This window comes from Leopardus geoffroyi, chromosome B4 (assembly GCF_018350155.1).
Source record: "Leopardus geoffroyi isolate Oge1 chromosome B4, O.geoffroyi_Oge1_pat1.0, whole genome shotgun sequence".
Classification (NCBI taxonomy): Eukaryota; Metazoa; Chordata; class Mammalia; order Carnivora; family Felidae; genus Leopardus; species Leopardus geoffroyi.
The window spans coordinates 137,869,696-137,895,301 of record NC_059341.1 but is presented as its reverse complement, the minus strand read 5'-3'; the positions used below and the strand labels follow the sequence as shown (position 1 = coordinate 137,895,301).

Genomic DNA, 25,606 nt, shown 5'->3' with positions numbered 1-25,606 from the left:
ACCAGGCAGGGAGGGCTTCCTGGAGGAGGTGCCATCCAAGCTGATTTAGGAGGATGGTTTGGCCAGGCTGACTGACATCCCCAGGGTGGAAAGGAGGCACGTGGTCAAGCTCTGGGCACTTCCGCCAGCCCCGGGGAAGGAGCATCCATCCTCGGGGAGGACAGCCCCTGAGGCTGAGGACAGAGGTGTCCCCAAGCCGGCTCTGGGCTCCCCCAGCAAGTGCAAAGCGCTGAGCCCTCAGCCCCCCTGCCTGGACTGGACGGAAAGCGAGAATGGACGGCTGCAGGGTCTCAGACAAGCAGGCCCCGGGATGTGTCACCAAAGCCTCTGCTTGGTGGGACCCACCCCCAACCGCCTGGGAGCCAGACTGGAGACCGGCTGGGGAGAAACGGGGTGTGGGGGGTGTCTCTGGGCGGGAGGGCTAAGCGCCACATGCTGGCTGGTTTTCCAGACCGCACTGCTCACGTGGGGCTGTCTGGACGCTTCCATGGCAGCCAGGGGGCTGGACAGGGGCCTTTGCCGCTCCTCCTTACTTTCTCTGGTTTCTGGGCCCCACCCCTCCCCCGCCCATAAAGCCCCCCAATCTGCGTAGGGCTCTGGGAGGGGGCAGCCCCAGGAAAGCCCACCCAGCTGAGGTGGCGTGGCCTCTGTGCACGGCCAATCTGCCGGCACCGAGGCTCCGAGCCGGCGGCCAGCTCCTGACCGTCCCTGGGGGCCCACACCTAGCTCTGCGGAGCCCTGCCCTCCAGAGGTCCCTTCAGGTCCCCCGCCGTTGGGGGCAAGAAGAAAGACGGCTCAGTTCCCTGGGCCGGCCGTGGGGTGGCTCTGGGCACCGGCCAGGCCGGCGTCCGCGGGCTGTCCTCCAGCCCACGGGGCGGAAATGCTGTGGAAGGCAGATGTCGTAAAACACAGACTCTGGGCCCCACGAGGGCACGAGGGGCCAGGAAGCACGGCCTCGCCCACTGGCCACGTTCTCTGCTGTGATCTAGGGGTGCCGGGGGAGGGGGGCGGTGACGGGGTGGTCAGTGGGCAGAGTCAGGCGGCACGGCGCTGGGGCCCTGCTCTGCTTTGCTGTGGGACCCCAGCGTGATCCTCCGTAGGGCGGGCGTCACGAGTGTCCTCATACACACGGGGCCTGGAGCCTGCAGGAGACCCTGCGCCCCTCCGGGGAGGTCTCACGTGCCTGCCCGCTGAGGGGACTGTCCTGGCTGTAGCGAAGACCACCGAGCCACACCCTCAGAAATGGCCCAGGAGAGGGACTCCCCCTCCAGGCTGTCCCTCCGGACTTCCTGCTTCTTTCTCCGCTTGGGAGCTGACGTCCAAGGGCCTCGCTGGAGGCCGGAGGGAGTGCGGGGGGCGGGGGGGGGTAGGCAGCAAGGTCCTGGGGCCACCCCGCGTGAGACCACCCATCCCCCTCCAGCAGAGGCACAGGTGAAGACATGGCTGGCCACAGGGAGGGGTCTCAAGGAAGAGCTCCCCTGGGACCCACATGGGGGCAGGAGGCAGGTGGAGTGGGTTCCAGAGGCTGACCCTCAGGGTGCAGCATCGGCTGCTGTCCCCACGGTATGTACTGAAGGGGCCAAACGTCCTCCCGAACGGAACACGTTTTGAGGCCTGACTCCAGGACCACCACCTCCGTGCAGCCCTCCCTGATTGCCAAGATGGAACGGACTCTTCCTTCCCCACAGCTTCCCTTCACCCTGACAGTCCTCACACTGAACTGCCACCTTCCGGTCCGTGTCTGTGTCCCCAGCTGGGCTGCATGGGAACTGGAGGCCAGGCCCTGCGGCCCCCGGACTGGGGCTCCATGCCTGCCCCCGAGGCCTGGGGAGGCTGGCTGGGGCCGGCACTCCCCCGCTGGGTGGCCTGGCGGACACGACCGCTCCAGGCACGACTCCACTAAGCCGCACAAAGCTTCTCTTCTCTGAGGATCCCAGCTCCCCTGGTCCGGAGCTGGTGGGAGGCACAGCGCGCTGGAATGTGCCGAGTAAGGAGACGGCGTGGGAGGGCGTCTCCGCCCGGTGCCAGACCCCCACTGCCCTGCCCGGCTGGCTTCCTCTGCTGCCTCCTCCAGGAAGCCAGCCTAAACCTCTGGCGGTCTGTGTCTCCGCCTCCCCTCGACTGGTTCTGGTGGCCCCTCTCGGGCTCCTGCCCCGAAGCTTCCGCCCGATAGAAGCAGGGGGTACAGGAAGACCGGGGGACAAGCGGCTCTGAGTTCAGCCGGCACCCACCAGGCCACGGGCCTCGGCGTCCTGCTCTGCGAAATGGGCTAGCACCCCTTCTTTCCAGGATCAGAGTGGGAACCGAGGCAGCAGCGTGGGCCCAGGAAGCAGCCCTGGGTGCCTCGGTTTCCCTCTTTGTGCAGCGGCTGCAGCAATGACGGCTCTTGCGTGGGGTCGTCGGGAGACCCAACAGATCGGTAGCCGGAAAACACTCAGGACGGTCCGGCACGGAGGAAGCACGTGCCCGGTGCCCAGTGCCCGGTGCCCGGAACGTGCTCAGAAACGTTCCTGGGGCTTGAACTCGGCGCAGGGCCTGGAACGAAACCGGCCTTGGAAAAGGCGGCGTGGTTTGGCCAGGTCCTCACGTTATTCCATCTTTCCCTACGCCAATTCTCTCCTGCAAGGAGGCCGAGGGCGCGGGAGCCTGAAGACCCTTCCCTGCTTGCTGAGGCCCCGGCCAGGCAGAGGCCCGCTGGAGCTCGTGGGGGCCGGGGCCGGGCTGGCCTGGGCTCGAACCTGCCCCCCAACCCTTTGCTCCCAGCGCGGCTGCAGACGGAGCCCCTGTCATCACTGAGCTGCCACTAGCCGTGAAGGGGACAAGGACCCGAAGGTCTCACGGGTGGGTGTGAACTTTGAGAAAACTCGTCTGGAAGGCCCAGGGCCAAGCTGAGGCCCCCCAAACCCCACAGGGCAGCCGTGCCCAGCCAGGAAGCAGCCCCCTGCCAGCCTCCCCCTTCAGGAGCATCAGGGCAAACCTCTGCCCGAAGCTAGTTCCCTGGGGGCTCCTCTGGGCTGCTGGGACGGGGTTCGCTGGCGGCAGAAGGCCCCGGGGGCAGCGAGGGGAGGCAGGGCCGTTCCCCCGATGGCTCTCAGCCCTCCCGGGCTCTCGCAGGTCATGGGAGGGCACACGCTCCCCAGTAAGGTCCACTCCTGGGGTCAGACGTGGTCTTGCCGCCTCCCCTGCCCTCCCACCCAGAGCCCTGGGGGCACAGAAAAGGCTGGCAACGTCACGCTGCCCAGCGGCCACACCAGCCGGGAGGGTGGCTGGGTGCCCGGTCCCCGCCACGGGGCCACCAGACTCACCCTCATACAAGCGGATCTTGTCCCGCAGGATCACCATGCCTTTCGTCAGCAGCTGGTTCTGAAAGCCACACACAGAGATGCCGTCACTGCTTTGGGGGGGGGGGCGGGGGCCGGCAGGCAAGGCCCCCGGGAGTCCCCCAGCCACAGCTGAGGCCCAGGGGTGAGCGTCAGCTCACCCCCCCCCCCCGGAGGGCAGTGACAACTGTTGGGGCTGGTCAGACGGGAGGTGGCCGCGGGGACCCCTCAGAGACAAGCCGAGTCGGGCGGGCGGCTGCCTTCACATCCCACGGCGAAGGAAGACCTTTCGGGCAAGAGGGGCCCCGTGCCGGACGTCCTGGCGCGTGAAGCACCATCAGCGACCTGAGGCCCAAAGTGCGCGGTGCACGCAGTCACGCTGCCCCCGGGGTCTTGGCCGAGAACGACACCGTGTGGCCTCAGCACCACCAACAGCCAGAAGGTGGAAACAGCCCAGTGCCACCGACGGACGGGAGGACAAACAAAACGGGGTGTCTCCGCGCAGTGGAATGTTATTTGGCCGGAAAAGGGAGCGGGGCGCTGATGGACGCAACACAGATGCCCCTCGCTAAGGCCGTGCTCGCGGGAGCAGCAGGCTCGAAAGGCCACTGACACGAAGTCTCCAGAATAGGAACGTTCTGGCACAGAGAGCAGATGGTTGCTGCCAGGGGCTGCGGGGAGCAGGGAACGGAGGATGTTTAGAAACGTGGGGCTCCTGGGGCGCCTGGGGGCTCAGTCAGTTAAGCGTCCGACTCTTGGCCTCGGCTCAGGTCACGATCTCGCGGTGCGCGAGTTTGAGCCCCACGTCGGGAGCTTTGCGCGGATAGTATGAGCCTGCTTGGGATGCTGCGCCTCCCTCTCTCCGCACAAATAAATAAGCGTTAAGAAATTATTTTTAAACGTGGGGCTTCCGCCGGGGAGGCTCTGGAACCAGAGGGGAGGACAAGGAGCCCCCCCGCCCCGAACCGCACGCTTTAAACGGGGGCGCTGCATGGGAATCACGCCGCGGCAAAGCTGTTAAATGAGAAGAGCGGCCCTGAACCCACGGGAAGGGGGGGCCCTCTGCCGGCCCTTCCTGGCTGGTGACCTGGACAGACGGTTCCGTGTGTTCGTGACTCTGCAGGCCTGCTGGCCAGATGAGGTGTCACGGATGTCAACTGAGGCACAGCCGGGGACACAGAGGCCTCGCGTTGCTGACGCCACACGGCGACCCAAATGCGGACGTCTGGGAGCCCCCAAGGCCGGTGTTCCAGGAGGCGCACAACCCGTAACGACCCCGAATGCCGATACTTTACCTGCCCGTCACCGTTAACCTTCACGACAATCCACGCTGCACAGATGGGGAAACTGAGTCAAGGGGCGGCAGAGCCCCGGAAAGCCCGTGCTCCACACGCCCACCGAGAGGAGGTGACCCCGGCCCTTCTGGCCACCGCAGAGAGCAACCCCGGCCCCCTGGAGGGCACAGACCACCCACCTGCAGATACTCCGTGAAGAAGGACCCCAGCTCTGTCTTCAGCAGCTGCCTGCGGGCAGGAGGGGACACGACAGTGAGCGGCAGCAGGACTCAGAGGCCACGCGGTGGGGACAAGGGGGCCGGCGGGGCAGCGGGAGGCCGGCCTGTCCCACCCGCCCCAGCCCTGCGGGGGCTCGGTGGGCCTCAGGCCTCCTCGGCGTTCAGCTGTGGCTCTTTACACACCCGCCGCCACCTGCCACGCCTCCCCGGAGGGCGAGCACCTCTCACGTTCTCGGGGAGACCCCCCCCGCCCCGGGCCGTGCTGGGCCTCCACCACTCGGCTCACCCCTTCTTCCGCCTGCCCGGCCCCGGAGCTCGCCACCCCGCACCCTCGGGACTCTCTCCTCCCGCTGTAGGTGCTGAGTATGGTTCCCTTTTACAAGTGAGGCAAAGGAGGCTCAGAGAGGTCAAGGGACTTGTCCGAGGCCACACAGGACACACCGACTTAGGATCCAAACCTCGTCCTTTGTACATACGTTGACAATTCACTGCGCCGCTCTGGGGGCAGAGAGAACGGCGGGCGTCCCGTTCCACACCACGCACGGCCTGGAACATGTCAACGGTAGGCCCAACGCTCAACCTCACCTCTCCTCTCGGCCTTGTAGCTGTGTGTGCACAAGTGCGGGCACGCCTGGGGGGCACTGAACTCGCCTGCCTCCCCCCCCCCCCCCCACTGAGTCGGTGCTCCGGTCCTCAAAGGCCTTTTAGGGGTGGCTACGTTCTACCTTCCCAGTGGAACTGAAAGCGGGACCCTGGCTCAGGGCTGGTTGCCCCCCAGTGGGGGTGGGGCCCGGGAGCTAAGTGACGCACAGAGGACAGGTGGCTTGTGGGAGGTAGCTAGCACCCCAGCAGCTGACCGGCTGTCCTCCCTGGTGCCTGGGGCTCGGGCGGGATCCAGAGGAGCAGAGATGGGGCCGGGGGCACAGGGAGGGACACGTTTCCTGACAGCTCCCGGGGGGCCACAGCCAGGCCAGGCACAGACCTAAGCTCTCAACAGCCTGACAGGTGGGGCTGGTGTCCCTGGACGGGATGGATGAGGAACCTGCCTTTCAGAGCAAAGGCAGCCCCAGGGCCCTGTCCCACGCCCCTGGCGGGCAGCCTCTCTTAGTACGGGACCCATACTACGTCACAGCCCGACGCCGTCCCCGCGTAGCTGTGAAGTTAGCAGCAGCTGTGAAGTTAGCTCAGCAGGCTGAGCTCTGCCAGGACAGCGAGGGGACGGGGTGCTGACCTGTGTGAAGCCAGGTGACCCTCTGCCACCAGCCCCCAGCCCCAGCCCCTCTACCTCCTCCCAGCTGTCTGGGGTTCCAAGGACCAGATGTGACCTTAGCTCCTGGTGTGGACCCCCCCCGCCACGTCCAGCCTCGGTGTCTGTCTCAAGGTCACCACACGCAAGACACGAAGGGCCGCTCTGGGCAGGGCCAGGGAGCAAAGAGTGAGGAGGGAGGGACTTGTTTTGGGCCCAGGGCTGAGTCTTCTCAGATAGCCCCTCCCCCGACTGAGCTCCAGGACCCTCATCTGGGGCCTGGGACACGCCAGAAGGTAGAGCAGGAGGGCCCAGGCTGTCAAGTGAGGGCACGGCTCACCCTTGATGTATACAGCAGGTGCTCAGTGAAGCCCTCCTCGCCCTCTCCCTGGCCCATCGCTGGTGGAAGTGTGTATGAACATGAATGAATGAATGAATGAATGAATGAATGAACGAACGAATGGTCTCCTTCAGGGCGGAGCAGACCCTCTGCTGACCTGCTACATGAGCCCAAGGGCACGTCCGGCCGCGCGTCCCCCAATTTGTGCCTACCGCCTCTCCCAGTTGCTGACGAAGGGAACCATGGCCATTCCACAGATGCGGAAACTGAGGCCCGGGGGAGGGCAAGTGGTGAGGTCCCGTGGGGCCTGCTGGTTAGGCTGCTCCTGTACCCACAGGGGAGCCTCCGGGCGGCTTCTGCACCCTGGGACACCACTTGGGGAAGGCGCCGCAGGGGGACCAGCCTGGGTGTCGTCTGAGGGGCCGCGGCCACGGCCACCCTGTCCAGACAGGTCTGCTGGCTCCTGGGAGCCGCAGGGCCAGTGGGACCTCGTGCAGGGGCTGGGGCTGAGCCAGATGATCTGCGTGTCTGCCGGGAGCCCGGGAGGGAGGGCCTCTCGGGACCAGAGCAGGTGGCCGAGCTCCCTCCCACAAGCGCCCACGGGCTCCCGCACGGCCCTCAGGACTCCACGAGGCCCCTGGCCCCAGGCACACCAGTAGCTGTTCCGTCATGTGGCTCATGTGGCTCAGTCGGTTAAGTGTCCGACTCCTGATTTCAGCTCAGGCCATGATCTCGAGGTTCGTGGGTTTGAGCCCCACACTGGGCTCTGCACTGACAGTGAGGAAGCCTACTTGGGGTTCTCTCTCTCTCTCTCTCTCTCTCTCTCTCTCTCTCAGCCCCTCCCCTGTGCCCACTCTCTCTCAAAAGAGATAAACACTTAAGAAAAGGAAAGTAGGGGCTGCACGAGTCCTGTAGGGGCAATGCCATCCGAAGTGGGGTAAAAAGAGGTCTGGGTGCTTAAGCACGAGTCCTCTGCAACCCAGAGTGACTTATTCTCTATGTGGAGAAACTATCATGCAAAACGTGTCCGTCCGGGGGGGGCCTCAGGAGAAAGGTGGTCAAAGGAACCACTGAAGAGCGAGGGCTAGACCCGCGGCCCGGACTCCGCCGAAATGAAACCTGCGGGCTTCCAAGGTCACTACCGAGAACACGAGCGTACAACTCACTGATGGGGGCACGGATGTGCAAATCAGTACGTGGCGAGGGTCTAGATCCAGAATATATAAAGAACTCCTGCGATTCAACAACAAAAAGATAAACGATCCCACTGAGAAATGGGCCGGGGACGCGGGGACACATCTCCCCCCAAGATGATACGCAAATGGCCAACGGGCACGTGATGTTCCTGTCATGCGTCATCGGGGAAATGGGAGCCCAAACCACAAGACAGCACTTCCCCCCCCCCCCCGACGAGCGCTGTTAGAATGATCCCCCACCCCCCCCACCCCCCCGGGAGAAGGTGGTGAAGCAGAGCCCTCAGACGCAGCTCGCGGGAAGGAAGCTGGTGCGGCTGCCGCGGCAGGAGGCCGGTGGCTCCTCAAACCACAGCAGTGACGCGATGCAGCCGTCCGCGCCCAGGTGCGCCCCCGGGAGAGGCGGAGACGCACGTCCACACCAAACCCTGCACGGCGCGTTCAGAGCGGCGCCGTCCGTGACAACCCAGAGGTGGCCACGACCCACGGATCTATCAGTGGTGAGCGGACAAGCAGAGTGCGGTTTCCCAAGCAGGGGGTATTGCTCGGCCATGAACGGAATGACGTAGTGACAGGCTCGGATGGGGACGAGCCCTGAAGGTACCAGGCTGCACGGAAGGGGCCAGACACAAAAGGCCGCACGCACGTTGCGCGACTCCGTTCCGTGAAACGTCCGGGACAGGCCAAGGTACGGAGATGGAAACTAGACTGGTATTTGCCAGGGGCTGGGGGGGGGGGGGGGTTGATGAAAACGTTCTGGAATGACACAGGGGTGAGGGTTGCACCACTCCGTGAATATGCTAAAAACCACTCAACTGTGCATTTTTAAAAAGTGAATGAGATGTCGGGGCGCCTGGGTGGCTCAGTCGGGTGAGCGTCCGACTTCGGCTCAGGGCACGATCTCGCGGTTCGTGGGTTCGAGCCCCGTGTCGGGCCCTGTGCTGACAGCTCAGAGCCTGGAGCCTGCTTCCGATTCTGTGTCTCCCTCTCTCTCTGCCCCTCCCCCGCTCACGCTCTGTCTCTCTCTGTCTCAAAAATAAAAACGTTAAAAAAAAAAGTGAATGACATGTCAAAAAAAAAAAAATATATATATATATATACATACGTAAAAAACAGGGAAGAAAGGGTCACGGCCAGACAACAGAGTCTTGTTACTATTCACCGTCTCTGGACTTGGCCATGCCTGGGCACAGCTGGGGAATGCCCGCGCCCCCTGCCCCCCTCGGCCCCAATCTAACTCCCGGCCACGAGAACCGAGGCGGATGTTCAGGTGACGGTACGATCAATGGTTCCCGTCACAGGGCTCTCTCGTGAGATCAAAGCTAACGACCGGTGACGGATATCACGCATAATGAAATTCACTTGACTTAATGTGGCCATGTGATGGAGAAAAGGAAGAGATGGGGGGCGGGGCAGGCGGGCAGGCCCGAGGGACCCACAGGCCCTGGGGTCAGGGACCTGAGTCTCCGCTCCACTGACCAGCCCCGTGAGCACGAGCAACCTGCAATCTCTGTGCCTCAGTTTCCTCATCTGGAAAATGCAGACGAGAAGGTGCCCACCCCTCAGGGCTGCCTCAGTAAGGGTTCTGGGGCTGGAGAGGGGAGCCTAGGTCCCCGGGGGGCTTGTGTGTTCCCCCCGCCTCCCTCGAGAGGCCGCCTGCTCTGGGACAGCCCCCAAGGCCTGGGCTCAGGGACGCACGCTCTGGAGGTACAGTCCCTGTGGGGAGGCGGAGGCAACAGAGAGCCAGATAATCGTGACCACTGTCTAGGCCACTGGCGGGGCAAGGACGTGCCGGGGGGCCTCACTGGCTGGCCTGTTCCTGGATTTAGAAATATCTCCCCTTGCTTTGTTGTTTAGACATCCAGCAGATTCCTCCGGCTTCCTACGAACTCCTGTTTCCTTAAGGGGGGGGGGGGGGCATGGTGAGGAACACGGGCTCCTGGGGCCCCACCCGTAGCAGCCAGATGAGCCCCTGGCCGGGTCACACGGAGGGGGCCCGGGAGAGGCAACAAGCCCCTACTCTGTGACTCCGGCTGCTCCTTCTCCTCCCTGGGCCTCAGTTTCCCTCTCTGTAAGGGTCCCCTTAGCCCTGCCACTCAGCTGGGGTGCTCTGTATGCGAACGATCCCCGTCCCTATCATCCCTCATTCCCACCTTGAGCCGATGAAGACCTGGGCTGCCTAGTCTTCCCAGATGCTGGCACGGGGACAGGGTGGCACGGGGACAGGGCAGGAAGGGAAGGGCACAGCGGTAGGAAATGCCTCCCTGAGCAGCTGTGTGACCCTGGGCAAATCTCTTGACCTCTCGGAGCTTCAGCCTCCTCCATCACAAAGCAGGACGAACGCGGCTGGCCTTGCGGATCCCCCGCAAGTGACGATGGTGTCCGGCCCACAGCGGCAGCTCTGAGCGGCTGGTCTGTCTCGGGCTCCCTCACCCGTGCTCGCTGGTTGGCCATTCACAGGAAAGGAGGGGCGTTCGGCCGGGTAACTGCCTTTCCGGGAACGACACTCCCGTCATTAGACAGGTGGGTCCTTCCTCTTTAACAGGATAATATCCTTCGTGATGTTCAGAACCAGCGGGGAATGTGGGCGTTCTCTTGAGCCACTGTCCAAGTCCCACCCTGCCTCCCCCGAAGACAAAGTCCTCAGGACGGGTGGGGGTGAAGGTCCAGCGGGCTCAAAAGCCACACGACCAGGGCCCGTAGTCAAGGTACACAGGGTGGCCCAGGGGTCACTGCCCACCGTGGCTTTAAGGGTGGCGTCTCAGGTGTGGCTGGGGGACCAGGGTGTGGCTGCGGCCTCCCTGCCGCTCACAGGCCCAGGACGGGACACGGGGCCACTCACCGGACGCCTTCGTTGAGGCTGAAAAGCTCGTGGTCGGGCAGCCCCTTGCGCTGGAAGACGGCAATGACCCCGTTGTGGATGCTGCAGGTGGGAGAAAAAGGTGTCATCGGGGCCCCGAGACCCCCTCCCCGCCTTCCCAGGCCTCCCTTCTGCCTTGCCTCTTCCCAGCAGCCCACCCTGCTCTGCTCCCGGGACGGAAAAGGGCCCGGTCAGAAGCAGGTGCTGGCTTTTACAAGGCTGTCCTCCTGGGACCCTGTCCACACCACAGCCTCAGTTCCCATCTCACTCCTGGGGTCGAGCCCTAGCCCCCGCCTCCCCAGAGCCCTGGGCCTGAGTCACCAAGGCACCTCGCAGTCACCGCCCCAGGATGTCTCGTGTAGCCTGCCCACACTCTGCTCCCCTTCCTGTGTTCTCGAACCCTCTATTCCCGGGCACACCCTTTGATCACCAGTCCCACCCTCTGATGCGTCCAAGCCTGACGCTCACTGTGGGTTTCCCGGTGCCCCCTCCCGGCTCCTGGCATCCCTGAGCACTGGACGCTCACGTCATCTGTCCCGCTGGGGATGGGGAAGCTGCCTCCGGCCCCAGGGCCTTTGTACACGCCCTTTCTGCTGGCTGCTTCTCCCCCACTTCACATTTACCTCCTTTAGATCACGTGTTGTTGCCAGTTTTCACGGCACTTGTCCGTGTGTAACCACACGTTTATGTGTGACTTGATTAACTTGTTGCCACCGTTATCTACAAAGCCCTAGAGCCCAGGGTCCTGCGTTGTTCGTGACTCGCCTCTATATACCCAGCACCGGCTCGAAGGAGAAGCTGGTAAACATCTGGTGAAAATTTATCCTTGACTATCCCTCGTCCTCCAAAGCCAATCTATCCTGAAGTCTGATCCCTTTCTATCGCCTGGATCTCCGCAGCACCCCTCCCCTCCCTTCAAGCCAGGGCCCCTCCCTGCGTGCCTGGACCTCTTACACCGGCCCTGCCTCCCTACTGCCTCAAGTCAGGGAGTCACCTCCCTGACCAGGGTCTTGTGAGGCCTCCACTGTCCTCAAGATACAGCCCAAGGCCTGGACATGGCATTCAAGGCTCGTCAGGAATGCCCCCTCCCTGCATTCCGGGGCATCCTACGCTCAAGTCTCAGAGTTCTGGACCTGCCTGAGGCTGCCACACCTCCGGGTCTCTGCACCCACTGCCGTTTCTCCTGGAAGGCCCTTCGCTCCCCTGCCCATGAGGCAAGCAACCATTCATATTAAAGACCCAGCTCAGAAGCCACTGCCTCCAAGAAGCCCTCCCGCCCTCCCGCCTTTCCCACAAAGACTCCCGTTCTGCAACCTTCCTGATTCACTTTCCTGTTAGCAGTGCCCCCCCCACCCCCTCCACGGGAACCGGGTGTGGGTGGCTCCACCCCCCTCCACCTAGGACCCAGTCACTGTCGTAAAGCTCACGGACCTGCTGCTGTGGTTCTCAGGGCAGAGAGGACGGCCGGACCCACGCTGCCACTCCCATCACGGATCGGGCAGCAGCCACGAAGCTCCCGTTGCCTGTCTGTCTTCCTTAGCTCTACCTGTCCTGGGAATGTGGACTGGCCCCCCACATCCCAGATGGGGAGACAGAGGCTCACAGAGGCCAAGTCCCCTGCGGGCGGGCACAGAGCTCCCCACCCGATAGCTGCTCCCTCTCTCCATGCAGCCTCCCCACAAAGAGCCGGGTCTGGGCAGGGCTGGGGCGCGAAGGGGCCGTGCCCACCAGGAGTTACCAGCTTCTCAGCAAGTGCTGGCAGAGACGGGGAGGGACACCAGTCACATGACCTGGGATGCCCAACTACCCCAGGCCTGGCGTCGGAATGCCACGTACTCGTGTGTCTGAGACACGTGTCCTCCAACTTCTGTTTCCCGTCTCTGAAAGGGGGTCACGAGTGTGCCTGCCCCCCACCCCCTGGGCTGCCGTGAGGAAGAAATGCCTGGCCAGAGCCTCAGGGCGTGGGTGAGGCCCGGACCGTGCTCGCCTCTGTTAGAAGTCCCCGCTGGCCCCGGCCCTGCCACTGCCACTGTGTCACCGTAAGGCTGCTCCCCATCTACAACCCAAAAAGATAAAAGCCCGCCAGGAAGCCAGTGGTCCTCCAGCAGCCACGCTGAAGTCCCTACAGCTGCAAGATCACTTCTGGCCCTGTGGGGGCTGCTAGGGGGCCGGGCCGCCCTCAGGCAGGGGTGACCAAGAACGGAGGCCCCAAGGTGGGAGGAAGCCGGTGCAGGCCCAGCCCTGGGCGGCTCATTGCACAGACCTGCTCCTGGCGGCCTGCCCGTGGCCCTCCTCCTCTTCCGGTCAGCCTTCCGGAGGGACCCCAGCCCAGGGGTGACCCTACACCTGTGTCACATGCATCACCCCCTCCTGCCTCAGGGCCTTTGTCCTTGCTGTCCCGCCCACCCGCCCCCGCAGACCTCACCCCCTCACCTGGCCCCCCGAGTCGGGTCCTTCCTTCCTTCCTCACCCCACGTTGGGAGAAAAAGTTGACCTCGGTCTTCTTTGAGGAGAGGGGAGGTCTTTTGCTTTACTATGTAGCCCTGGTCCCCGACCCCCAGGCCCGCGCTGGGGCTGCACGGGGAGCCTTGGCCAGCGAGGACCTGTCAGCGAGGGAGTTTATCACCTCCCTTGACTCTCCCAAGGCCTGTATCTGAGCAGCGCCCCGCCCAGCCCAGGGGTCGCTCTCGAGCTCTGGTTCGCTCCCGCGAACCCAGGCCAGGGCCACCTGGGCCCCGGCTTCCCCATCCACAGAGTGGATTCCTAACTGCGACCTGCCCGTGGGATTCTTCAGCAGTGACTCCGGGGAGGGGCGTGTCCCCCGGACCCACCACCGCTCAGCATCTGCTCTGTGGTTTCTCTCCATCTCTGCCTTCTATAACCACCGCACGGGGTGAGCTGTCACACCCAGGCTACGGAAGGAAATACTGAGGCTCCGACACGCAGCGCGGCACTGGGTGGCTGGGAAACCGCCTCGCGCCCGGCCCCTGCCCACACGGGGACGCACACAGGCAGCGCTCTGCTCCCTCCAGCTGTGGCCTGAGATCCCATTCCTTTGCGCACTCCAAGTCAGGCAAACCAAAAATCTTGCTGTGAGCCACTCGGGGAGGGGAAGGGTGGGGGGGGCGAGAGGGCCTCACGTGACTTACTGTCTCCCCAAAAATAGAAGTGAAACCCCAGCCACCCCGGTCTGGGGCCTCCGGCCCAGGGGTGGGCCGGCCCAGCCTCGGGCCCTGGCAAACGGTCCCAAGGAAACCACAGGTGGCCTCCGAGGGCACTTTCGGGGGAGGCCTGAGTGGAGCTGACCCATGGCCTCCCCTCAGCCGGGCAGTCCCTCACGGAGCGTGTCCCCCTCCCCAGTGCACGAGGACAGGAGGGCAGGGCCAAGTCCCGGCCTCTCTTGCCTGGGCACTGGGTGTGTACGCGGTGAAGGGGAGAAGGCACGAGACCCCCCGGTGAGGCTTCGGGGCATCCTGGGCAGTGCTGAGACCTGCTGTCACCAGGGCTGGCCTGGACCACACGGCTGAGGAAGAGGGCGGGGCACAGCCAAGCCGGGAGAGGAAAGGCTGGCTGTAGGGCTCCCCGGGGCACTTGCCCGGGGCCACCCTGGCTTGGGCTGGCGCCCGTGTGGGGCTGCAGGCCGAAGGGGCCCCGGTGGCTGGTTCTCTGGCCCGCCATCACCTTTCTTAGTGCGGCCCACCTGCCCATACGGGAAGCCCCAGCAGAGAGTGAGTGGATCTGGACCCACCTAAAGCCGGGCTTCTGGTCGGTCAGGCCGATGCACCTCCCTGGTGCCCTGGAGGCCGAGCCCTGTCCTTCTCCGGCGCCTACCCTGATTTGGACCCCGGAGACCTCAGAGGACACAGAGAGGAGGGCAGGTGCCCCCAGAAGGCCCACCCCAGACCCTGAGCGGGGTGGCCACCTCCTTGGGCCCCTCCCAATGGTGTCCGGGCCTGGTGCATCTCACGGGCTCCGTGGGAAGGGATGGTCGAGTAAGTGACGAAAGGCAGGTGAGCTGGGCTCCACTGGGTCCCCATGGGGCCCCCAGGCTCCTCCTGCCAGCCCCCCCGACAGCTGGGCTCTGGTCCTCCCTCTGCCCCGTCCCTCCAAGGGCAACCAGATGGAGCCCCAATGTCCTCGTCAGTACCCCGGGAGTCACGCCCAGCCCGGCCTCCTGGCGGTTCTAGCCGCTCTAGGCGCAGTGCCCACGGCCTCCTCCGCACGTCCAGGTGAAAGGCAAAGGAGGCAGGTGACTTGGAATCCAACCCTGCCCCCAGGCCAGGCCCCGAGCGGACCCTCTGGAAAATGGGGGTGATGGTGCCCCTTCCAGCCCTGTGCCAGCTTCCTCTGCCCCTCAGCAAACAGGTGTCGCTCACAACCTAGTTTCAGTCCACCCGGCTGATTCACATGCCGCTCCCCCCACCCCCCAGCCCTGACAGCGTCCCTGGCTGAGCAGGAGGGACCCAAGGCCACCTCTGCTCCTCCCTGGGCACCCGGCAAGGGCCCTGACCCACTGGTCCTGACCACAGAGGGGACAGTGGAGTGCCCATGTCCTCGAACACCTGCCTGGACTTCACACAGCCCTGCGCAGTGGCGAGGCGGGTGCGGGATGCCGTGCTGGGGAGGGCTGCAGCCGGCCCGAGCCCGGGCTGGTGGGTGGGAGAAGTGACGACCCAGGGGGGGGGTGTATGAGCGTCACGAATGCCACAAACACAGTGGCTCACAACAACCCAAATGAGTGCTCTTAGGTTTTCGAAGGCCAGAAGTCCTAAATCAGTTTCACGGGGCTGAAATCAAGGTGTTGGCGTGACTGGCTCCGGAGAGAGTCTGTCTCCCGGCCCTGCCCAGTTCTAGAGGCACCCACGCTCCTCGGCCCGGCCTCCTTCCTCCGTCCTCACAGCTGGCCGCGTGGCGCCTTCGGTCTCTCTGATTCCACCCTGCCACCTCCTTCCCTGACGCCGCCCCCGCCGTGCCTCCCTCTTGCGAAGACCCTCGAGACGACACCGGACCCCCTTCTCGAGATCCTTAACTCGGTCACACCTGCGAAGCTCCTTCCGTAAGCTACCACATGCACAGGTTCTGGGGGGCCAGGGTGTTGACATGTTTGGGGGGGGGCCATTGCTTTGCTGACCACACCCAGGCTGCCTTGGGGCGGGCGGGAGGCTCAGGACCCAGAGCGAATAGGCAGGGGCCGGGTAGGGGAGCCAAGCACAGGCCCCCAGCAGCCTCCGGCCCCCACTCCCAACCAACTGATCACCCTGGAGCCTTCAGCCAGCCTCCCGTGGCCCCTCAGAGACCCCCTGAGGTGTTGGCAGAAACGCAGACTTCGGAGTCGGCCCCAGGTTGGATCCCCGCTTCTGCCCCGACACGCCGTCACCCACCTTTCTTGGTCCCTGGGCAGTGACCTCAAGCCACCCCTGGGGCAGGCCCCCCCCCACCCCCACCAACCCCCCCCACCCCCCCCGGGATCTTGAGCAAGTAACTCCCCCGCCTCAGTTTCCCTATCTGTAAGCTGAAGACAATTATCCCAGCCTTGGAGGGAGATGATGGGGAGTATCACACGCAGGCAGTGTGCCCGGCACCACAGGGGCACACGCTCTGCCCTGCTTGGGGCCTCCCCTCCCACACTGAGCAGGTGGGGTGGGCACTGGGCGCTCTAGACCTCAAGCATTCGGGAAGATCCAGGCCTGGCAAGGAATAGGGAAGTCCCTGACGGATTACACCCTTTGGCCCAAATGCATGCACAGGGGACCTGTGCTGGGGAGGCCTTTAGGGCCAAGGTTTGGGGAGCTCCCTCTCGCCCCTCGGCTGGCCCCTCAGCTCAAGGGCATGACCTTCATGGAGCTAGAGACCCCACGCCTGCATGGGGTCCAGAGGCAGTGAGGAGCTAACTGGGGCTGGCCAGGGGAACGTGTGGACAGAGCGGGACACAGCCTGCCATGTCCCGGCCCTCGAGGAAGTGGGGGTGGGGGGGAGGGGGACTCCAGGTGGGGGCGGCAGGTAAGCCCTCCGAGGCCCCCACCCTGACCGTGCTGTACACACGCACCTGCCTGCAGCCCCGCACTCGGCTTGGCTTGAAGGACAAACCTGCCCGTAAAGAAGCAGGTGCTCAGAAAACACCTTGGATGGTTCCAGGCCGGCCACCGCCCACCCCTCACTCAAACCTCCCCTGCACCGCTACGGCATCGACGTTCCAGACGCAAGAATGAAATGCGGCCGGCCAGCTGCGCGGTCAGCACGTACCGTCCCCCCGGTTATCTTCTCCCCGGCACTAAACACGACCTGCGGTGACCTCAGTCCTTTACTTGCGTCCCTGTTGCCTTCCTAACTCCTCCACGTCCAAGCTCAGGACGCTGCTGTTTCTCTGCTGACTCTACGCCCCCCGAGCAGCTCAGGGCCAGGGAGCGAGCGAACGAATGGATGGTTAAACGAACATGTGGATTCCGCTCTCACGAGAGCGAGCTTTGCATTTTCGCCCCGTGTCAAGATGAGGAAGGGGCCGCAGGAAATTCAGGGGACGTGCCCAGGGCCCCTGTAGCGGGTTGAACAGCATCCCCTAGAAATCCAAGTCTCCTGGAAACAGGGTCTTCGCAGATTCGTTAAGGATCTTGAGAAAACATCTTCCCGGGTTAGGGGTGGCCCTACAACCCATGACGGGTGTGCTTATACGAGAAAGGAGGGGGAGGATCTGGCCACAGAGACCCAGGAGAGACCACGTGGAGGGGGAGGGGGAGGGGGACGGCCACAAGCCACGAAACCACCGGGAGCTGGAAGAGGCAGGATCCTCCCCTGGAGTCTCTGGAGGGGGCATGGTCCTAACGCCGCCTTCCTTTTGGACTTCTGCCTCTGGAACCCCGGGAGACTATGTCTCTGTCGATCTCAGCCACCCAGCTGCCGGCAACGTGTTTCAGCAGCCCTGTGAGACTAGCACGGTCGCACAGATAAAAGGGGGTGCACCCTGGGCTCCAAATGAAGAATCCACAGCTCAGCGAGGCAGGCCCCGGAGACTGACAGAGCTGTGTTGCGTGAGGCCGTGGTCCCAAGGGCTCTGCAGGGAGCAGCGAGGGGCGGGCAGGCAGGCAGAGACCAGAGAGGACCCCCGCCCTCCACCGCTCCTGCTCAGGGACCCGGCAGAGGAAGGTGCTTTTGCCTGCCCTTGGCTCAGTCTCCCCTCTGCCTAGGGAGGAGAGAGCAGGGGCTCCGGTTCTGCCGTGGGTGACCGTGACACGGACAGGTCGGCCGGGTGCTCTGTGTCCCCCTCTGCACCTCTAAAGTGGGGGAGGTGACAGAAGTAACTCCCTCGCTGGGCAAAATGAGCTAAGGGACACGAAGGGGCCTGGCGCATAGTAGGAGTAGAGGGTGGCAGCAGGAGACCCCAGCTGGGGGAGAGGAGCTCACAAAGCTGCTAGTTGGTGAGTGCTCAGGAACCAGCAGGCTCCTGAGCGCCCCCCCCCCAACCTCTCCTTACAAACCCACCCCAACATCCGGGGCTTCAGTCATGAATTACAGAGTACCTACTATGTGCTGGACACCGTGTAGAGGGTTTTAATATGTGTCTTTGCACTTAATCCCTACAACAGCCCTGTGAGGTGGACACCATTACTAGCCCATTTGATGGATATGGAAATCAAGGACCAGAGAGGTTAAGTGACTTGCTCAAGGCCACACAGCAGGGAAGAGGCAGAGCTGGGAACTGAACTAAGTCTGTTTGGCTCCTCCCTCTAAACCAAAGCGGAGGAATGAGGAGGACAGCTGCATCTCTCTCCCTAACTCTGAGAGAGAAGAAAACAACTCATCACATAGCGAAGTCATTGCGTCAGTGAGATTCCCCAATGAGAGTCCTTCTTTCGCAGTCTCCCCACCAGCCCTGTAAGGAGGAATGCACAGGCACATGCCCGCTGACAGCTAGGGAAACTGAGGCAAACGCAGCTCCAAGCAGTTTGCAACTTGGTAGGGGACAGAAGACAAGCACGAGGACAATGGTGTCCTACCCAGCGCACAGACAAGGCTCTTAGGCTGGCGGCCCTGTGCCCACTAAGGTGTTCAAGAAGTTCCGGATCAACAGAATGAACGTGTGTCCACACCGAGGGCCGGGGTCCTGGGGGCCAAGACCACAGCCATTGGGTGCATCTGGCCACACTTCACTGCCCGCATCCACGGCCCCCCCCTCTTCCCCTCCCCTCCCTTTTCCTTTCCGTGGAAACGTCTACTTTGAAAGGGGCTCAGGAGCAGACACGCTGGGGAATCCCACTAAATAAACCATCTCTTTTCCGGATCCCAGCCCTGCTCTTCAAACAAAGCTTGGGGGTGGGGGTACTTCCCACGCCCCTGCTCGTCTGGGAACGGCCCCCGGGGAGGGGGAGGGTCGTCTGAGGAATGCCTGGCAGCTGCTGCCTCCCTGCAGACAGCTGGGAGGACCAGGGGCCGCTCGGGGGAAACTGCCCGCCCACCCCCCTCCGACCAAAGGGACCTTTACTCCGGGACAGGAAGCGCGGCGGCCACCCACCCACGGCGCCCTTGAGGCTCATTTGCTCATCCGAGAAATGGGAAAAATACTTCCTGCTCTATTTACCTCTCGGATTGCCATGAGCCACGGAGCGGCGACGTGGGAAGACCCCGGGCGGGAGAGGCAAGCACGCGGGCGCCAGGCCCACCCGGTCGCCCACCAGCTGGGCGCTTCGGGACGAGCCCCGAGGTCGCGGTCCGGTCCCTCCGTTCTAGAAACACGTTGCACTAAACTTCCCTCCCGGCCCGCACAACTCCGGCGGAGCAAGTTCTCGGCGAGCTGTTAAGCGCCGCGGTGCTGAAGGCGCCGTTCCTCGCCCGCGGGCCGGATCGAGGGCTCCCTCTCCGCCCGGGGCTCGGGGGCCCCGGGCCCGGCGGGCGGCCCGGGAGGGCGCGGCCTTACCTGTTCCAGGTGGCGTTGGCGCAGGCCCGGCGCTGCTGCGTGCCCCGCTCGTCCGCGGCGGCGGCGGCCGGCTCTCTCTTGCCCAGGTCACTGAGGCTGGGCGAACTCATGAACTTCAACCTGCGGAGAGTCCTCATGGTGACCCCGGCGGCCCGCTCCGCGCCCACGCGCGCCCGGCGCCGCGCCCTGCGCCACGCCGCGCCGCGGGCCCCGGCCGGCACTGCGCCCTCTACGAGGAAACTTGGGCGAGAGCAGGAAGCTGAGCGGCCCTCGGGGCTCCCGCCCCGGTCCCGCGCCTCCGCCCCGGGCCCCGCGCCGGCCGGCCCGCCGGGTTAATCATTGCTGGGAGCGGCCGCAGCGTGGAGCGCCAGGAGCGCGGCCGGCAGCGCGGACCCGGCGCAAACGGAGGGCGGGGGCGGGGCCGGGGGCGGGGCCGCGCCGGAGGGGGCGGGGTTCAGGGCGGGGCGGAGCAGGGGCGGGCCCGGGGGGCGGAGCAGGGCAGGGGGCGGGGACGAGGCGGTGCCTCAGGGGAGGGGGCGTGTGCAGAGGCGGGGCCGGGAGGGGCGTGGCCACGTAGCGGGGACGGGGCCCCGCGCCTCGGTGGCCGCAGCCTCCCCGACGCCCCCTTTGTGTGCCCTTCCGGGTCGTCCTTGGACCCCTCGTCTTCCGAGGGCCGCGTGTGCTCACAGGAAACCAACACCCATGGGACGCACGACCCAACCCCAAGCGTCGGCCCTGAGCCGGCCACTGCGGCCACACGCACGCGCACGCACACACACACACACACACACACACACACACACACACAACGCTCCGACCAGACCCCCTTTGCCAATGCCTCGCCCAAAGTCACCACCGCCCTGCCATCCCTCCCCACAAAGGCTGTGCTCACACAGATCCCTCAAGACCCTGCCACGTGGACACAGACTCCTCCCAGGTTCTCACGAACACCTGGCGGCGATTTTCAGCCCCCTCGGGCTCCGTGGCCAGGACCCCCACCCCACCGGGCCTGACTACCCTAATCGCCCTCTGACCTGGCGGGGTTGCCAGGTTGGGGGCTGGGGGAGTCAGGAGTGGCCTCTCCAGGAAACCGGCAACGCTGTTGCTCCCCCGCCCCGTGGGTATCTGGGGTGGTGAAAACAAGTGGGTCCCCCAAGCCTCTGCGGCTGGGGAGAGGGACCCCAGTGAAGGGAAGGCACCGCCTCCGTGCTCCCCATGCTTTACACAGCACTTTTCGATGCTTGGTCTCAGGCCGGTCGCCCTCTGTGAGGCAGGAATTCTCGGTCTAGTTTTAATTTTTTTGAGTGTAGTTGATGCAGAAGTAGCAACGCTTCGCCCCATTTCCCAGTTGAGGAGATGAGGCCCCAGGGGTGAAATAACCTGCCCGACGTTATACAATCAGCAAACGGCGAAGCTGGGCCAGGCCGGGTCTCCTAAGCACGCGGCACAGGCATGCGCCCCCTCTCCCCCCCGCACCCCCAATCAAACAGGGCACAATCGCGTCGCTGCCCTCATCCTACATCCTGGGCCTTTCCTGGGGCCGTGCCTGTGCTGAGCAAGTCCTGGTGATACCACAACCCCTGCCCCATGTCTTTCCATAAGCGCTTCCTTTGTAAATCAGTGGGGAGAAAGGGGGGCTGATCCTCAGAGGGGCTCAGCAGGTGAGGGATGCTCAGAGCCCCCCACCATGTTGTACAGAAGAGGGAACTGAGGCCCAGAGGCCGCTGCGTCCCTTATGCCCGGTGTGCACATCTCCTGCTTCCACTCGATGGCAGAACCCAGGCATCTTCCCCCTGTGCCCCCTGCGCCCCCTGAGAAAGGGGTTCCTTCCATCCCATGGATGGGGGCCAGCCAGTTCAGTCTGATGCAGTGTAGACACAGGAATCAGCCTGCAGGAGGCAGTGGCAGGGCCTGGCTCAGCCCCCAAAGCTGGGGCTCTTTCTGCCAAATGACCCAGATGACCCAGGCCGGATGGTTTGCCAAGGTCAGGCCAAGCGGTGGTTTCAAGGGCCAAGAAAGCCCCGTGTGAAGTGTGGGAGAACCTCGCAAGGGTACTTTGCCCAGTTAAAATCAGTCGGCCTTTCCTGAGCACCTGCTATTTGCCAGACATTACCCTCATCCTAGGGAGGCAGAGTCACGACCGACAGACTCCCTGGCCCTGAGCTCAAGATCCACGGAGTGGAGACTGGAGACCGTGGACCCCTGCAGAGCTCGCCACCCCAGGCTGAGACCTGAATGACCTGGTGAAAAGTGACAGGCCAGGAGGGACTGAGCTTGCCCCTTCCTCCCCTGTACCCAGTCACATGGTCTCTCACCCCTTTAGAAACACCTGTGGACCCTGTATGCTCCCTCCACCCCCTCCGCTACCTCCCCAGGCCAGGAAGCAGACTCATCGTCCAGTGCCAGCCATCCCCACCCCCCCTCCCTTCTCCAGCTGCCTTCACCCCGGGTTAGGCTCTGGGGTTGCCCTCCGGTCATTTGGTGACTTTTCCATCCTGTTGCCTGGAGCCAGGAGGGCAGGGACTGTCACACCTGGCTCAGCACTACATTCCCAAGCCCAGCGCACATTAGGCATGCAGGATGTATTTGGTTGAATGGAATAACTACCAGTAGAGTAGAACCCTGACTCGCGCTGGCAGGCTGAAGGTGGGAGGGAGGCGGGCCCTTCTGGATGCGAAATTACAGGGGCAATGGGTGGCATATGGGTAAGGGCAGCGCGTGGGGGAGGCAGGAGGAGGGGAGAAGAGGAGGGGCCGGGAGGGGGTCTCGGGAGCGGCGGTGGAGAGCAGGGCCCTGGGAGAAGTGGCCAGCCAGAAATCCCGGGGATGGCCCTTGAAAGCCATCAGGAGTCCCACAGCCCGTGTTCAGGAATTAGCTGTAGCTGTACCAGCCCCCGACAGGCTGCAGACCTTTGTAAAATCTGTCTACACCCAATAGCCCGGAGCAAGGGTGTGGTGACGAGTCGAGTCGGGAAGGTGTGGCTGCCTTGGTGTCCCGGCAGGTGACTTACCCCCAGGACATGGGGGCTGGGGCTGGGGCTCCGAGGGCAGCAGCCAGCCCCCAGGGCTGGAACCTGAGGCGCAGGCCAGGAGCAGACGAGGCCATCACAACCCCCCCAGAGAGGGGGGTTGCCGGGTGGCCAAGAAACAAGTCAAGCCCGAGTGTGTTCTGTGCAGCCTGCGGTGCGGGCAAGAGAAACAAAAAACAAAACTGAATGCAGCCAAGGTTTCACAATGGAGAGATTGACATAGAAACCCTGATTTCTGGCTTCCTGGGAAGCATCAGATGACCAGGCCTCCTGGGCCTGAGGCCCCACGTGATAGCTGGCGCTGAGAGCTGGCCCCGCAGGCGGGCGAAGGGGTTCTGGGCGCCCACCAGGCCCTCTGCTCACTTACGGGGTCTTCTAGGCCCGAAAAGCGGTCGGGGACTGAGCCACTGTCTTGCAGGGGTGGCCCTGGGCAGGGCCCATCAGTGGCGAGACGCAGGGAAGGGAAGTGTTCTCCATCAAAGAGATTGGGAGACTGGGGCCCCAATCACGCGTCCCCAGAGCTGCCAGAGTAACCTCGCTCTGGATCCATGCCAGGCCAGATGGCCCCAAACGCGCCCTCTCCTTGCCCGGGACCCGAGTTTCGTTCCACACTCCCACCTGCTAGTCGAGTGGGTATTGGGAGTCGGTACAAGGCACTGGTCACTAGGAGGGATCCCAGGACTTGGGAGGGAGCGGCCAGAACTGCGGGCCACCAGCCCTCCACCAAGTCCGGTGATTTCTAGGGCCTCAGTTTGCCCATCTGTAACACGGATGGGGTTGAGGATTAGGGGCCCTGTCCTCCGCCACTCCCTTTCCCCAAGCCTCCACTGGTGAGTTTGAGGGACAGGGGAAACCAGAACACATAAAGCCCTTTAGAGGTCCCGTGCTCCCTGTGGACGTGGCCGGAGATGGTGACCCGGGTGTCTCTGATCCCTGAGGTATGACGGTGCTGAGGGGCTGGCCCAGAGGTTTTGTCATCACAGGTAAAGCACTGGGACCGGCAGTGACCTTCGGGACGGGCCTGGCACCTGCAGCCGGGCTCGTGGCATTGAAACTTCTCATGTCAGGATCTTTGGGGGCAGGGCCTGGGGCTTACTAATGAGCATCTGAGAGGACTCTCGTGTGCCCTGGGCTCTGCACACCCCTGAGCCTGGCTCAGCCCCTCATGCACAGATGGACAGACTGACACCCAGAACGGACTGCGGGAAGTCAGCGCAGCTCTGGCAGCCAGGCCTCCAGACTTCGAGTCCACCCGAGTCCAGGGAGAGTTCTGGAGCTCCGGGGCACCAGCCTGTTCCTGTATGCCAACCCGAAGTGGGGACTCAGCCCGTCCCGAAGGGGCCGGGTCGGAAGGGGGCCCAGGGATGGGCAGAGAGGCAGGGCACGGGGACCGTCACCGTGGCTGTACCGCGGCGTCCAGGCTCATCCAGGCTGGAGAGTGGGGGTGGGGGGAGGCCCGTGCCCCAAGTCACAGCCAGCGAGTGGCCGAGCGGAAGCTGGAGCCGGGCCAGCTTGGGGGTGAGGGGGTGGACGGCCGCCAGCCCCATCACTGTCACTGTCACTGTCACCGAAGCTGTCCTCAGCTGGCCTGCGCCTTGCCCGCTCCCAGGCACTGCCTGCTCTGAGCGGGGGTGCTTCTGCCCCCCGGTGGCGAAGGCTGGTGCTCTCCAAAGCTGACTGGGAAAGTCCGTCCAGCACCCTGGGGGCTTGGACACCGGGCACGGGGAGCCGCGGGAGGCGTGCCGGCTCATCCCTCCCTTCACGGGGACGGACAGGGATGGTGACACGCCTGCCCCACGAGGGGGTGAGGTGGGATGAGACAATTCAACTGTCACCACAGGTCGGTTATGGCCGCGTGGCACAAAGATTCCCGAGTCAGGGCCGCCTGTGATTAGGTTGGTCGTCTCTGATGGCTTTGCGATGCGCTGTTCTCAGTGACCCTCCCGAGGCTGGACGGCGGGCCGTCCTCCAAGGCGGGATGGGCGTCGGGCCCGTCAGGAGCGACACGTGTTATCTTTCATGAGTGGGAGGGGGGCCTCACGGGGGTTCCCGCTTGCCAAGCCCGGGGTGCGTGGGTCCTGCCCTCGAGCCGCTCCAGAGGAAATGTCTCTCTGGTGGCCTTAGAGCCGGGCTCGACTATTATTACTCCCATTTCACAGATGTGGAAACTGAGGCCGAGTGGGGTTAAGTTGCCTGCTCGGGGGTTGTCGGCTGGGAAGGGTTGGAGCTGGGATGCGGTGCCACTGGAGAGACAAAACCCACCTCCCCAGTGCTTTAATAAACACTGCAGACGCGTTTATTGAACACCTACTACATGCCAGCCCCCGTTCGAGGCGAATACAGCAGGGGACAAGAAAGACGCGGTCTCTGCCATCATGGGGGGAGCTCCCGTCCTGTCCGACGTCTCCTAACATCTTCGTGTGCCCCTCAAGTCCGCTCTCCACCCGCTGGGCCCCCAGCCCCTCCTCCCACACCACCAGGACCCCATCTGGGGCTCTTCCCCAAGCTGGCGGTCTCTGCCCTCTGCTCTCAGAACACTCCCCCTCCTCTTGCTTCTAGAGGCGGGTGAGGGGGGTCCGATCAGCAGAGGCCCCCTGTCTCCGACACCACGAGCCCCTAAACGCATTCGCGGGACTCTCTCTCCAAACCTCACGTTCCTGTCGGCGAACGAGGTCTTGAACAACCAGTTCCCCGGACCCTTCCCGGGGAAGGCGTTGTATAACCCTCATTCTGGTCTATAAATAGGTGCCCGGGGCGCGGTGAGCGTAAAGGCAGAGCAGAAGTGGGGTACAGTGGAGCTGGTAGGCTGCACAGTCCCCCCAAAACCGGGGCGGCTCCCTGCCGGGCCACCTCCCCTGCCAGCCTCTCAACCTCCTGGAGCCTCGTCTCCTCGGATGAACACAGAAAGGGGGGGGGTGTAAAACCACGCACCTCCCAGCGTGAGCGTGAGGGTGCGGTGAGAGCAGTGACCGCGGACGATGCTTTCGGGGCACTCGCTATGGGCCGGGCACGTTGTGGCGCTCATCCCCGACTTCCCCAGCAATTTTAGACGGAGGCAGCCACCCACGTCACCCCGGTCTATAGGGGAGCCAGCCGGGGCCCCGGAAGGTTAAGTGACCGGTCCAAGGTCACGCGGCCAGGCCGGGACTCCAACGCAGGCTGCCCGCACGCCACGTCAGCGCATTGATGACCTTCGCG

At 64.1% G+C, this 25,606-nt stretch overlaps 1 protein-coding gene across 8 annotated transcripts in view; it reads right to left on the bottom strand.

Moving 5' to 3' along the window:
• The window catches only part of PRR5 (proline rich 5), a 50,014-nt gene that overhangs the window by 7,246 nt on the left and 17,162 nt on the right, over positions 1-25,606 (bottom strand). For 2 of the 8 annotated variants that reach the window (XM_045463492.1, XM_045463491.1), the window contains exons 2-5: positions 19,381-19,500; positions 10,455-10,535; positions 4,795-4,843; positions 3,306-3,363 (exon numbers count right to left, since the gene is read on the bottom strand). In XM_045463492.1, coding sequence (XP_045319448.1) covers positions 3,306-3,363; positions 4,795-4,843; positions 10,455-10,535; positions 19,381-19,490 — 298 coding nt within the window. In that variant the 5' untranslated portion in view covers positions 19,491-19,500. The other 6 variants (XM_045463490.1, XM_045463493.1, XM_045463494.1 and 3 more) reach the window with 6 other exon arrangements.